Here is a 15442-nt window from a genome sequence, read left to right as displayed (position 1 = left end):
TAGCCCCCGACTCTATGAAAGTGAAATTGTAAATGGCTTAAGAACATGTGCTGGTAATATATTTAGTAACCCAGTGCATGCAAATGCTCGGAAGATCTATTTTCTTTTATTTCCAAGTGGTTAAGAGCAACATGTATGCTGTTTTTTTTTTTTTCTAGATGACATCTGTGGAGAGAGTGGTTGAGTATGCCGAGCTGGAGAGGGAGGCCCCCTGGGAGATGGACAAGCAGCCTCCGGGTGACTGGCCCCAGACGGGCTCCATCATCTTTGACAGAGTCAACTTCGCTTACAGCGCCAGCGACCCTTTGGTCCTAAAGAACCTGAGTGTCATCTTCTCCTCCAGAGAAAAGGTCCTTGTCTTTATTCCCACCTGTGCACGTTTGGTCGAGTGCACAGCCTGTGACTTGATATGCACACGGTGTAGAGGGTGTGGTGTGATTCTTTTGGCGTGGCTTTATTTCCAAATCAATTATTAAAGGGACAACATATTGTGCTGCTGAATCTCCGGGACTATACCATTTGTGATTCATGGAATACATATCATGTAATTAAGACTGTTCAAGTGGATCCATTTGTTTCCAATTTGCATTTTGAGTTACCTGACGGTGACAACTGTTTATTCAGTATAAAAGAGAGGCGAAACGGAGAGAGAGAGTGGAGCAAAGGAAGAGAAAGTGAGGCAGAGGGAGATGGTTGAGGATGATTGAAATTGTGTTTAATGCAGGGGGTGTATTTTGCATTGTTATGGTTGGCCAGGGCGGCTGATTTCACAATGGATGGGTTGATAAGTGTAGAGGCCCAGACTCTGACAGCCCATGGGAGGGATTTCTGTCACATATCATGGGGGGTAAAAGGCTCTCTGGATCCTGACGTTTCCTCTGATTCTCTTTCACCTGCGCATGGAGTCTATACTGGCTTTGGTTCTTCACTGAATATAATTACGCAGAAAATATTTTACTAACCGCAACACTGCAACTTTCCATTTGGGATTGAGATAAAGCTTTAAAAATACATGCTGCTTTGCTCCGAGTCTGATACGACCAGGAATACGCAGCCCTCACTCATTCATTTTCCTTTAGCTTTCCATAGCTTAAAGGGGACGTATTATGAAAAACACATTTTTTCTTGCTTTAACATATATAAAGTGGTCTCCCCTCAGCCTGCCAACTCAGAGAAGGAGGAAAGAAACCAAATTCTGCAGTGTCTGTACAGCCCGTGCGGATGAGCCATCAGTGTGATGTGACTTCTACGAGCCGTTCAGATTCTGCTCCCGTCGTTACGTAACGACGAGCGAGATTTACATAGGTTGGCCTCCGATGCGTGAAACCACGCCCACAACTAACTCCGCCGGCCGGAGCTTCCGCCATTTTTTCGTAGCGGTTTATCGCGTCATTCAGGCAGCCAATCAGCACAGTGCCTCATTATCATAGCCTCCCCGCTGTCAGGCTGGTGTGGTGAGGACCCAGATGCAGGAGAGCAAGGCAAGAGTTCAACAAAAAACAGGGTTTATTCCACAAAAGGCAAGAACCAAAAACCAAAAGCGCTGCTTGGCAGGATCAAAAAACAGAAACAGGGATAAAAAACTGGAGCAAAAACAGGCAGGACACATGGAGGAAAACACAGTACGGAACCGCAAGGAGCAAGGGAATGACAAGACCAGATATACACAGGGGATAACGAGACACAGGTGCAGACAATCAGGGCAGATGGGACACAGGCGGGGCAAAACAGAAACAAACTGGGGGAAATGTCAACCACTGACACCCGCCCACTCAGAATCCCACATAGAGAATGCTGTTAGAGAATGGGAAGATAAAGACATGGTTTAGAGGCTGAATTTCTAATTTATTTAGCAAAAACAATCAAAAGCTTGTTTTTAAGACATTCAATGCCTGTTTAAAATACAGTAGGTATTAGATGCCATAATAGGTCCCCTTTAAGTGGAGTTCACAATAGGAATTACTGAATGATTGGTCGGTAGATTAAATTATTCTAGATGCGGTTACATCGCCAGGAAAATGGGGTTGATCGGGTTAGCTAGTTATGGAAATGGTAACAAAGACGGGAGAGATCCTCCTCTTGAGTGCTTCCCGAATCGCTGTCTAAACAAAAGAGCTCCCCTGCAGAAGCATGTAACAAGTACCATCAGCTCAGTTCAGGGGAACGTGGGTTATTTGCCCAGTGGTATCGTTGTAAGTGTCCGTCTATTCATCGGATTCAAGCCACGGTTATGTACAAGGTCGATCAGCATCTTTTGTATGTTTTCTTTTTAAAGTTGGAGAAAAAACATCGCCAAGAGCTTTTTTTTACATTTTATTTTTGTTTAATTTTATTTTATTGCTTGACTGTATAATAAATGATGTAGGGTCCTGGCAATCCGGTATTCTCCTGCCAGTGGAAAAGCTTTGTAGAACCTGTTTGGAACGGGGTCTAGCACCAGCTTTCTAGCACCAATTTTGAGCTGGTTGGGACTTAGATACTGTAAAACATCCCAATCCTGCAAAGTAAACTTTTTCTAGAGAGCTCAGATTCTCAGACTTCGGGTTAGGACTAATATTTCAACAAGATTATAGATTTAAGAATGCTGCCAAGAAAACACTCATAGATCCCATGTAAGTTCAGTGTTTTCAGTTAAGGACTTTAACACATCTGCAGAGACGTGACAGTGGCAGTGCACGTACAGTACACCCCCCTGCCAGCCTGGTTTAACTTAAATCTTTCTTCCAATGGGGAAAAACGTCCTCATAAAAGGTATCCCACGCTTAAAGGAACAATCCTCTGAAGTCATGAGGCTGTCCTTTCTACCAAAATACTTTCACAAAGCAGAAAGCGCACACATACATGGCATTTTATTTGGTTTTTTTAATAGTCAGCTTAATAATAAACCAGTCTAAAGACATTTTCCCACTGCCGTAGAACAGTCTTTTATTTACACATCATGTTAGTAATAAATACAAGTATGATTGATGTATTATTTTGTGAATTTGTTGAAACTTTACACACCTAACATTACCTGTTTGTGCTGCAGGTTGGCATTGTGGGACGCACCGGTGCTGGCAAAAGCTCCCTGATATCTGCCCTGTTCCGGCTAGCAGAACCTGAGGGGAGAATAATAATCGATGGGTTTCAGACTTCTGAGATCGGTCTGCACAGCCTCCGCCAGAGAATATCGATCATCCCGCAGGTACCCCGCCCTTTCTCGGATGTAATTGTATATAATCAAGTACGTCGAGCTCACCGTCTTTTTTCCAAGACTGCCTCACTTTTGATTTGACAGCTTCTGTAAAGGGTCGATGAATCCTCGCGATTGAGAAGGGGCACAAATGTCAACAGAAACGATGGCATTGACTTCATGCTTTGGCCCTGTATTTTTTTTTTTTCTTTTTCTGTTTTTTTTTTTTAATATGCCTGGCTTCTAAAAAAGCTAAAGCGAGTGAGGAGAATTACAGTCGTCACTCTGGGGATTTCTGAAAGTGAGACAAACAGATGCCTTGAGACAGTTTAACTTTATTTCCGCTTGTTGAAACTGATACGGCATTAGGAAAATGCCAGCCTGCGGGTGAGTGTCAGCAGAGTGGAGGGAGGGGAAAAGACTCCCACGGCCTGTACTGTCAAGAGAGCAGTTCCCCATCCCTGACAGAGGATTAGCCCTCTACCCCCCAAACATGGGAAAGCTGCTTAGAAGAAGTCTCCCCCATCCTCACAGTCAGAGTCCACATGTACACCATCACTTAGCCCAAGTCTCAAACATTTTAAGGCTGCAGCCAAGATGCCCAAAAACAGTTTAATTAATGCTTCTCTGTAGATTTGATAGCTTTCTGGCACTGCTGCTTCTCCAGATAAGTTTTACTTCCTCGTCTAAATGAGTTAGAGATGGATGTTATGTATGTTTGATGTGATTTTGATGTGATTTTGTTTACTCTTTCTCCTCCTAGAGGGGTAGACTTGATGAAAGTGGCAGGATACAAGTCAGAACTTTAGCTACACATCCATCCATATCGCATATCAGGTGGCATTTTCATTATGTTGGCAGCGCTCAGAGAAGTGGAGTTTGTTCAGCTCGTGTTCTGTATTTGCAGTTTTTCAAACTTTCAAATGCCGAGAAGTCTCTTGGCTTTTGCAGAAGTTCATCCAAAAGCCTTTTTATTTCCAAGTTTTATGTCAGAGATAAAAATGACATCCCAGCAGCCTTTCACATGGGAAAAATACTTGCTTGCTGGTTGTCGTAATTATAAAAAGCCGCTTTGAGAGCGAAATGTGTAAGGTGATATATTGTGGTATATTTTTTCCCATCTACTGATTTGATTATGATTTATTTGTGTTAGCATACGGCATTAAAAAGGATGAAATTCAGTCTCTATTGAACTCTCAGGAATGACTTACTGTAAAATGAATTCTGCGGCAAACAGAGGGCTTAGAGTTGGTGAAGCACATAATCGGTCAGTGGAAAGCTGTGCTACAAAGCGGTTTTTCCAACCTAACTCCGAATCCTCAATTAAAGTGTGTGACAGAACTGGTTTGAATTGGGACTTCAGGTGGTTTAATGACAGGGTGGTATTTTGGTGACAGAAGTAAAAGGCTCACTGGAAATGAAGAGGTGGAACATTTTGCTCGGGCGCAGGTAGCGGGGATAACGCTCTAAAAGCTTTATTATTCTGGATTCTGGAAATTAAGCCGTTAGTCCTGAGTCTTCTGACCTGCAGGATGTCATTTTGTCTAAATGTAATTTCTACAATTGAGCCGTGCAAACTGTGTAAATGTTTTGTTTTCCGCGGCGTTGGCTCTGAAGCTGACCTGCGGGAGAGCAGAATGAGCCTTTTAGACATTTTGTCTACCTTTCTTTTCCTACATGTCTCATCTCACAGCTGACAGGTGAACGTAACACCTTGAATTGAGGTCTGACTAAAATCTTGAACGAGGTAGAATCAGCTGGTTACGATGGAAGCATCAGTTATGGGATGTGGGCAGAGGTGTCAAAAGTATTCACATTCATTACTCAGGTAGAAGTAAAGATACTAGAGTTTAAAAATACTCCTATAGAAGTTGAAGTATCAACTCAAGTTTTTTACTCAAGTAAAAGTATAAAAGTACTGGTTTCAAAACTACTTAAAGTGTAAAAGTAAAAGTAATGTAAGGGGGAAAAAAGCCATTAAGGACAAAAGCCATTGAAATGAATGCATCTTAGTATAATGCAAATATATTAAAGAACCATATATGTGTACTATTGAGCATTAACATGTGTTTAAGAGAGCAGGAGATATGATGACTAGTTGCCTATAAGTATTGTAATGGTGCAAAAAGTCAAACTTCAGAGGCATGTTATCATTTATCCTAACCTTTATTGGAATGTACATCCAAGTTTAGTTGCAGGAATCTGAGGGAACGGATGTAAGAACAAAACTGGACAAGAACATCTGAAACAACCACAACCAAATTCACTCTATCCGGATGGAGCAATTTAACTGGATAGTTTTTTTTTAAAGGCCAAAATGAAATAGAGTAACAAGGCTGTTTTTAAAATGTAAGGAGTAAAAAGTACAGATAATTGCGTGAAAATGTAAGGAGTTAAAGTAAAAAGTCATCTGAAAAATAATTACTCCAGTGAAGTATAGATAACCAAAATTTCTACTTAAGTAAGGTAACGAAGTATTTGTACTTGGTTACTTGACACCTCTGGATGTGGGTAGTTGCTGCTCTGTTTCACCTCTACTGCTCCGACACTCCCCACCACATCTCAATAAAATGTATTTTCACATCGTAACCGTTTAAGTGTCATAAATTCAGCGTAACAGAGGAAAGGAGGTGGCAAAACCAGTGCTCAGTAAATCATATCAACATTGGAGCAGGGTTTTATAAATTCCCGTTGGGCCTGAACCCCTCGAGATGCTGCATTTCAGTTGTTTATCAGGTTGAACCGCAAAAAACACGGAGACACGCTGGAACAATGGCTGTGGACTTACAGGCCCTTTGCTTTGCACTGGAATAAAACACTATTTACTCCCTTAAAGATTACTGTGTGGCTGAACCTTCATACAAGTGCCTGGCTTACCATAAGTGCAGGTTGTGCACCTTGTGGCTCCTGCAGCTCGAGGGCTGGCCTCTCATGTGTGGAGTCAGCTGATGCCATGACCCCTATTGACAGATTTGTCTCATATTTTTAAAATTGCGCTTAGCAGTGCTTGTTGCGCTTTAGATGTCTATTATATATGGAGACAGCCTTGCACCGCCGCTGCCCACCAGCACCAGTTTGCACCAGCTCCGGTTTTCCAAGTAAAAAGATCAACGTATTGATGCATAGTTGGGGAGAGCATTGAATAGAGCTCCTGAGAGGAGCGAGCCCTTTGTGGACATCTTCCCCTCACGCATTGCCTCGCCATCTTCTATAAATCCTGTCTTAACCCTTTTATACGTCTTTCCCCCGTCATTATCTTAACTGGCCACGGCCTTCTCTTTCTATATCCATCTATCCACAGGATCCAGTTCTCTTCACGGGCACCATGAGGAAGAATCTGGACCCTTTCAGGCAGCACACAGATGAGGACCTGTGGAATGCACTCCAAGAGGTACTCCAGCGTGGCTCTGAATGATTCCCCCTCACCAGCCCAGGGGGGGATCCCTCTGTCCCCCCGTACAATGCTGCCATTCAGCCTCTCTGCTCGCCACAAGTCATGGGGGGAAATCCCATTAGGGCCATGGGGCCCAGCTCAATGTGCGGCTTGTAACGGGGAGCCATTGAAAGTGCTGGGGGAGATGTGTTTGGGCAGTCAGGGCAACCAGGATGAAGGCTCCCCCCACAGTGAAGGGCTTCAGCTCCTGGTCCTGCTCCTGAATGGGTTTGGTGGCCTGGATTAAAGCTAGAGGCTGGTCACAAGAGAGCCCTGGCCAAGGTCATCAGTGGACCTGGCTCTGCATTGAGCCAGCCAGTTAATGGGTGTGTTTGGATGGCTCTTTAAAGACATCTCCACAGGGCGCCTTTATGCAGGAGTAATGAAGGGTTGGGGCTGTGCTCTCCCTCTCTGCAGGTGCAGATGAAGGCCGTGGTGGAGGAGCTGCCCAATAAGCTGGAGACGGTGCTGACGGAGTCGGGCTCGAACTTCAGCATGGGCCAGAGGCAGCTGGTGTGTCTCGCCAGAGCCATCCTCCGGAAAAACCGCATCCTCGTTATCGATGAAGCTACAGCCAACGTGGACCTGAGGTCAGGGGCAGCGTGATAGTTAAACTGAACCTACACCTGTAACGGTCTGCTGTGTGTGCAGCTGATTTACTGTAAACCAGTAGTAATCGACACGGGTCATTTTGGCCGATAAAGCGGCAACAAGGTTTCTGTCCCTGCATTTTTGTTACTTTAGTTAGAGCCATAAGTATTTGGACGAATATTCATTTGCATAATCATAACATTTGCATAATATTTTATTGATAGTTTTAATTCAACGGATCTCACAAACAGTTTAGTCAAGAAATCTCAAAGGATTTTTGCAACGTTTTTCCACTTTCAGGTGTTCAGAAATAATATCATGACCTGATGTCCTTTTTTTCTTCATCGTTTTGTGACAGACTAACAACATTTTGTGACAAAATTCCTGTTCATAGGACATTTCTATCCCGTTTCCACCAAGTACTATTGCACAGTTTAATATAGTACAGTATGCAATTTTTTACATACATTTCAGGGCTCATAGTGCCACACCGAACGGAACCGGGCCAAACTGAACTGTTCTTGGACTGAGTTTATATTCTGAAGGCTTCTCTTGTATGGTCCTCCACGTGACCTTCCACATCTTTCTGTGTTTTTGTTTACATCAATGCATTTTTTCCTTCTTTTTAACCAGGTAACAGGTTCTGTATTCGGCCACAACAAAAAAAAGTTTCAGCTATGTCTCTATGGGGCCTGCCCCCCTGCACTGGCACCTCTCTTTTACACCCATCAATGTAACACTTGGAATCAATCCCAGAATTCCCTGCTTATTATCTCGGCTCCAAATAGTGAGGCAACATGGCAACAATACTATTCAACAGTCTATTATCTGATTACCTTTGAACTTGTGACAATAAAAACAAATTTTAACGTCCTCAAAATTGAAGTTGAGTCTGGACCTCGATCAGAACATAAAAACTGAAGTTTGATTATGAACAAATATGAGATTACACACAAACAGTTGAAACACTTGAAGGCTCTGGTGTGTTGGTTATATTTAATTGAAATTAAAATCTTGGACAACACTATAAAAATAAATGTTGAAGTTTACAAACTATAATTTTTATTATTATTTGTTTTATTTTTCATTTTAATTTTATTTTTTTGCTATTCCTAAAGGAAAATTAATGATGATAACCATGGGGGGAGGGATGGGGGAAAGGGAGGAAAAAAAAACAAGGTATGTTCATCTGTTTTGCTCTGTATTGAGGAAACAATCTGCCAATAAAAACATATATCAAAAAAAAAAAAAAAGAGTAAAAAAGTTTACAAACTAAATGCTTTGCAGAAAAGGGCTTACTTGGAGAGGGACTTTCCAAAATCATGTAGGCCTATTTGGCTTATTAGAACAGATTTTTGAGGTTGGATTATCCTCAAAAATCTTTTCAGGAAGAGATTTGTGCAGCGAGCAACTAATAAATGACATTAATGGCATGACCCTGTTACATTTAAGTAAAATGGTTATAACAAATAAAATGAAGCAATGTACACCAAGCTTGTCTGTGCAAAGCTAAGGACATCTGATAGGCTTTACTTTCTGTTGCCGACTTCTGCACATATTTTGCTGCTGATGAGCCGTTGTTCTGGCTCCTGTAAAACCCCTGCCCAAGGCTCTACAGGAAGAGAGCTTTTTCTTTTTGTTTCTCAGGTGTCCTGTTCCCTGCTCTCTTTAGAACTGACAGCCTCATCCAGCAGACTATCCGGGACAAGTTTCAGAAGTGCACCGTCCTCACCATTGCTCACAGGCTCGACACTATCATCGACTGTGACAGAATACTGGTAAGTGGGGATGCGGTAAATTTCCACAGTCAAGTGGCTCAGTCAATGTTTTTGGAACGAGACCTTGTCCTTGGAAAAGAGAAAAAAAATCAGCCCATCACTTCAGAGCTTTTATTCCATTCTTGTGACAGAACCTTCAAACGTTGCATCAACTTCTGTTATTGTTGTTTTTGTCAAACAGATTTGAGCTCCAGAGCTCACAGACGCCTCTTCCTCCTACCATGGCTGCAGCATGGCACAGTTTTTCAGATTTAATTCACTTATTTTGCAGCAGCTGGGCTCATTTCTCCCTCCCAGCATTCCCTTCCATTGAACCTGCTCTCGTGCCACTTGATCTTTGGCCCTGTCCTGCTACTGCCTGCAGAGGTGCCAATTAGTGCCATTTGTGGCAGCATTTGTTAATCCTCTGTGGAGGACAGGGCGCGACCTGGTGGCTGCTCGGCCACCGAGAGGGGTTTGCTGAGAAGAGCCAAGTATCGCACAGTGGGGACCGTTTCACACCTGCGCTCGTGTGAAATGCCCCCACTCACTCGGAGAGAACTCAATTGGGACGCGTGCGAATTTGCCCGAATGTAGAAAAACGTCTTCCAGCTCTGCCCTTAAACTTTTGAGTACGGCCACATTAGCAGTACATTACCTCTCCCTTTTCTGCTTAACGGTTCCTGACGCCGGGCTTTACTGAGGACAAACTGCTCATTTACCCCCGTGTGGGTGTAGGGTTTGTTAAAAATTTGTCTCTGATATAATTGTAGTCTTCTCCAAACTGCTGGAACTGGCACTATTCTTTGTGTCGTGTGCATGGCATGTGATGACTTAGAAATGATGGTGATTTTCCAAAGTGTCTTAAAGGTGTGATTGTTGGATTTGACTGAGGACCACCCTTAGGCCCGGACAATGCCTGGGTAAACACATGGATAAATGGCTGATCTCCTGTCTGTCAGAGTCAGCGTACTCCACTTTCACGCTGCTAACGGGGGACTCTCATTTTCAGTGGCCCTTTTGGAGAAGAAACAGGCTCAGGTGTTTGCTGCTGCATGAGTCACATGAAATGGATGGGTCTTACGCGCGCCGAAACTACTGTTTCCCCTTATTCAACCTGCACCGTCTGCATGCATCACTCAGCAGGGAAACAGCTGAAATGTCAGTTTTCCCTGAAGTAAAGTATACAGGTCGTGGCACACACAAAACCCCGCTATTGTGCTGCTTGTATGATTGCAGGTTCTGGACGCAGGCAGGATCCAGGAGTATGACGAGCCATATGTGCTGCTGCAGAACCAGGATGGGCTCTTCTACCAGATGGTCCAACAGACAGGCAGAGCTGAGGCGGCGTCCCTGCTCCATGCAGCCAAACAGGTAGCCGCATCCCACCTTTTTGTCCCCCGGAACGGGGTCTGTCACTAAATAAGAGAGCAGCCTGGCGCACTAATCCCACACTCTCCCGGTAACTCCAGACTTTTCCTCGCTCACCTCCAAAATGACACAGCTGAGCAACAGGAGCCGCGCAGAACCCTGACAGCGCAAAGACGCTTGATTACCATTTTAATTTAAAGTGCCTACACGGAGCACTGCGACAACACAGCGTTCATTTCAGGACAGAAATTGTCTCTTTGTACATTTACATCCACTGATATTATCGAAAACCCCTTCGGTTTAATCTTTTTTCTTCATATAATGTAATTTTGAGATCATTTTAGAGATGATTCTCAAAAAGCAGCTTTCTTTTGCGACGTATCTCTTTTTTTTCAAGTATTGGGTTTAACTTCATCGCGATTTGGGATAAAACTTTCTATGGGGATTACTGTACGAGAGAATGTCCATATTTCTTCCCTGTGAAATTCATTTGTGATGTATTTCCCCTTCAGACACTGAGCAGATAAGAGCGGGCTATTCATTGTTCAATTCCATTTTATGTGCATCTGTCTGGGACCAAAGATACCACGTTGCAACTTCAAACAGGTCTTTGTGAAAAAAGAAAAAGTAGGCATCATTTCATTTTCTCACTGTCCTTCGCACAAATTTATCAGCGGAACTGTATCTTTCCAGCCAGAGGAGTGAAATGAGTAAAATACTGATTTCAAAGACTCAGCACACTGTAGTATTATTCGGTATCGTCTTACCCTGCACACTAGCGGATTGGTAGTGACATTGTTCGAGCCCTTATGTTTTCCTTTCTTTATTGTAGGGTCCTCTCCCCAGATCAGATTACGCCACCATCCAAAAGTGTCCGGCTCCACTTATTAAATACTGAGATGGTCCGCATGCTGTGTGTCGAGTTTCTATAGTTGTCAGTCAAGGTTTAGATTCATTCAATAATCTGATATCAACCTCCAGCCCAATTGTATGCGCTGAAAGCAAATCCCAGAGTAGACAGTGCATCTCCAGCCGCGGCCACGCCTTTTCACAAACTTTCTGTCAGAGGCCTTTTTTTTTTTTTTCTATTAAGAAGTGACTCATTTTTGAGAGCAAATAGTGCCATCCAGTTGTTTTTTTTACTTCCTTCTTTTCAGCCAGAAGCCACTGCCGGAGAAAATGAACTCCACAAATAATTCCCGTGATTATCTCCCAAAAATGTTCTCCCCTTTTGAATTTCACAGTTGTTTATTAGGCTAAATAAGCCACTTTTGCATGCTTCAGTGGATGATAAATCCCTTCACCGCGCTTTGACTGGATCCGTCATGAATCACACCTCCGCAGATCGCAGCGTAGATTGGACAGTGCTCTTTGCTTTTCTGTGATGTGACACCGCTCCCCCCCCTCGATCCGCTTTCAGGTGCACATGAACAAAAAGCGGCTGAGTGACGCGTGCTGTGCCAAGGACATCTGTGTCATCTTCGAGACGGCGCTTTGATGGGTGGGGACGGCTGCCCGGGTCCTCTCAGCCGTCAGCCGTCGGAGACCAAGTCTTTTAAACAGACGCACATAGATTCCACTGAATTTACACTGAAATGTCTTGTATGTGTAGTATGTGCTGGCGTTTGATTGGCAGATTATGGTCTGGAGCAGCAAGGAGGCAAGTATCTGCAGCAGACCCTGCCTTTCATTGACCACATAATACTGCATGGCTGTTTATTGATTACACACTCCTGTGTCCATGCATGCGTGTTCCAGCCTCCTAAGTATCTCCAATTCCTCACCGGTGCTCAGAAGAGTGCAGATATTGGATGCGTCGTGCAATAAATTATTCGCGAATCAAAGCTCATTCTTTTAAGGCAAAACATTGTTGTGTCGGACTGAGGTCTTTCTTATTATTTGGAAAGACAAGGACACCATGAGAGGAGACGGCAGTGTTTGCATTAATTATTGTGCCTTAATCAGACTATTGATTCTGACTAATTACACTGTTGTAATTGAAAGGTTTCCTGCACTTTGACTCTGGTGGTTTCACGTCTACCTCAGCTCTTGTCAGCAAATAACAGTACCGTCTGGCGACGACACTGACTCGTACCAAGGTAGTTGGGACAGATCTTCAATGTGTGGGAAGAGCTTTCTCCACTGCTGCGTTAACTTTCTGTCTATAAACGTTTGGAAAGTGCAAGATTCTTGCATTTTTGATACAATTATGGAAGAAGTTTTTATGTTAGTATTTATGGCAGTATTTCCTGTAGTTGTCATGAATTTCGACTTGCAAGTTTGATTAGATTGCAATTAAAGTTCATATAATAAAGAAATACTGCTCAAATGATTTTTTTCTGCCAATGTCTTCATTTGATTCCGTGAATCCCACAGGCTCACTAACGCTTCCTCCCGCCGTTGCTCATCCCATTTCCACGTGTCTGAATGGTGTGTTTGCCTCAGGCCAGTGGTTACATCTGGTCTTGAACATGATGATACAAATTGGTAAGTGGTTAAAGTAAACAACCTGGTGATTATTGTGTTGACTCGAGCGATTTTCAGATCTGTCTGGGTGGGAAAGGCGGTGTGGCTCCACGCTGTATCATTTTAACGCTTTCGTTACCGGCTCAATTAAAACAGAGCTGTTTTTTTAATTTGGCTCCGTGCAGACGAGACCAGAGCCGGTGATTGCATCGTTCATGAATACTGAGCTCGGTCTAAAAAAGGTCCGTATTTAACCGGCCCCAAATTTGGGTCGTGAACTACGGGACATTAGTTCCTTTAAAAGCTGAGTGATTTACACAATTCATTAAAGCCAATGAATCTTGAGCCAGAGTCTTATTAAATGGTTACTTACTCTCAAATAGCCCCCTGGGAGCTGGATTGTTGGCTTGCAAATAGATTAAAGTTTACACTGAAAAGAAAAATTGAATTCAGAGGTAATCAATAGCATAATGGGGCAGTGAGAGGAGCCTGCTGCCTGAAATGAAATTACCATATTTTTAATCTTAATTTTCCACTCTGTTTATCTGACAGTGTGGATGTGCAATCCAAACAGATAATGAGAGAGTGGGATATTGACAGTGGGGTCCTCTGGAGTGCTTGTTTCAGTGATTAAACGCTGTGATCTGTGATTACTTTGTGTCGGGTGTCAGGCTGGCGGCCAGGGCCCAGGGAGACGTGGGCACACAGCAGCTGGAGCACCGTGGGCCTCTGAGGTGCTAATGCACCTGACACAGCATTGACAGCATTCAAAACCCTATCGGGGACTTCGCCGCACAGCAGCTGCCACAATAAAAATGCTCGTGGCGCTATCTACATCAGAGTCAGCACATATCCTCTCTCTGCTCTCCCCCCTCGATAACAGCCAGCACAAGAATGGCGGCAACAAAGTTTCCACAATAAGTATTATTAGCCATATACCTTCTCACGTCGCCCCAATAATAGCACCATTTTAAGACGCATCTGAATAGGTGTGCGAATAGCAAAGCTGTCAGAATAGTGCTGATATAGTGGCTTTAATAAACAAATGTGTGAGAAACCTGGCTCTCCGCACAATAAAGTTTAATCCCTAAGAAATAAAACACAAAATAAGAGTCAGCACAATGCGGAGGCGGTGAATGAGATGATGGATTCAAACTGTACCATCCGCACTTTACAGAGAAGTGATCCGTTAGTGCTGATTCGAGGGTGCGATACCTGCTGTTATTCAGTTAAATATGTTTTATTGTCAATTGAGAGAAGAATAATGTAACAAGTGTCCATAACGGCTGAAAGTGCTGCGAATTGTTCCGGTTTGTTTTGTTAACGGGCCCATATAAGTAGGCGGTTTCATGGCCGTTTTGGGTTCGGTAGACAATGTCTATCACAAACTTTCTGTCGTAGCAGCATTTTCTTTTGTCATGGATACTGCTGTTTGACAAATGGAAACAAATTGGATGGCGAAGGCATCTGAATGCCAGGGAGCCGGGGAGTGTCAAACCCGGTGCTGAAAGACGACGGCGTGTGAGCCTCAGGTTTTTTTGTGGGCGACTCAGACCTGACTGATCCCCGACATAAAGTGCTTGTTGAAGAGAAGGAGAAAATGAGAGCAGGATTTTTTTTTTTTCTCGACAGGCTGCAGTGAAATTAGGAGAATTGACTATGGCGGCTTTGTTCCTGGGCTGGTGACATGGGGTGGGGTGGGGAGCGGAGGGTGGAAGACGGGAGCAATTCCCCGGAGACGCTTTCTAAAGTGACTGCAAACTGAATATCTGACAAGTTCCCAAGGCCTGAAGTGACTGTGCGTGCAGCTCGGGAAAAAACAAACAACAAATGGCACATTTGTAGCGTGTTAAAAAAAAAAAAGAGGCTTTTTTTCCCCTCCCGTTTAAAAATAGGCACTCAATTGCGAAATGCTATATATTTTTCCTTTCCTACAACCTAGTTAGACCGAGTTTTCCTGACAGACTTTGTGAGAGCAGAGAAAAACGAGAACTATCACATGTCGGCTTCCAGCTTGTTAGATGACTCAAAGCGAGCAGTGTCCCTGCGACGCCGTAAACAAACAGTAAAGCGCGTGAAAGTTCCTCCCGGCGTGCCACGTGAACTTCAACAAGGCGCCCTGTATCACGGTGCCTCAGCAGTTTAGTGACCACTCCGGCTCGGCTTTATGGACTGCCTGAGTAATACTGCTGCAAACAGTAATTACAGGTCACACGAGCAGTGCATGATTATATTCTGTAAATCATCCAGGCTGTGGCGTTGCTGCAAACTTTAGAGCGTAGGTGCCATTTTATGATTGCGCTAATCTCTCCTAAAGATTTAATGTGTAACTTTTGCACAGAAAATAACTGTTTAACCTATTTACATGAAAAATGCTGATCTGAAATGGGATGCTTTCAAAGAACCCAGCGTTTTTTTTCGCCATTTTACCTGTGCTCGCCGCTTTGAACTAAACCGGCTGATGTGGCGCTTTGAAAGGCCACCGAATGGGGAAACCTCTTTGCATGCTTCAGCCTTAAATCCTGGACATGCTCTGCCACCTCCCAAAAGTACCGTTTGATTCTTCAACTGCGAGAGAAAGAAGGAAAGTGGAGGGTAGACAATGGCTGAGGGCTTATCTCATCAGTAAATAAGGCTTATTGCCTAAAGCTG

At 43.7% G+C, this 15442-nt stretch overlaps 1 protein-coding gene across 2 annotated transcripts in view; it reads left to right on the top strand.

Annotated features, from left to right (window-relative positions):
- LOC133445904 (ATP-binding cassette sub-family C member 4-like) overlaps positions 1 to 12656 on the top strand; it is a 49955-nt gene extending 37299 nt beyond the window's left edge. For both annotated transcript variants that reach the window (XM_061723430.1, XM_061723431.1), the window contains 7 exons: positions 159 to 350; positions 3029 to 3184; positions 6474 to 6563; positions 7023 to 7195; positions 8869 to 8974; positions 10193 to 10327; positions 11745 to 12656. In XM_061723430.1, the coding sequence (XP_061579414.1) occupies positions 159 to 350; positions 3029 to 3184; positions 6474 to 6563; positions 7023 to 7195; positions 8869 to 8974; positions 10193 to 10327; positions 11745 to 11822 (930 nt within the window). In that variant the 3' untranslated portion in view covers positions 11823 to 12656. The remainder of the gene's footprint in view (positions 1 to 158; positions 351 to 3028; positions 3185 to 6473; positions 6564 to 7022; positions 7196 to 8868; positions 8975 to 10192; positions 10328 to 11744) is intronic.
- The last annotated feature ends 2786 nt before the right edge of the window (positions 12657 to 15442 follow it).

Source organism: Cololabis saira, chromosome 6 (assembly GCF_033807715.1).
Source record: "Cololabis saira isolate AMF1-May2022 chromosome 6, fColSai1.1, whole genome shotgun sequence".
In the NCBI taxonomy this organism is placed as follows: domain Eukaryota; kingdom Metazoa; phylum Chordata; class Actinopteri; order Beloniformes; family Belonidae; genus Cololabis; species Cololabis saira.
This window is presented reverse-complemented; position numbering and strand designations above follow the sequence as displayed.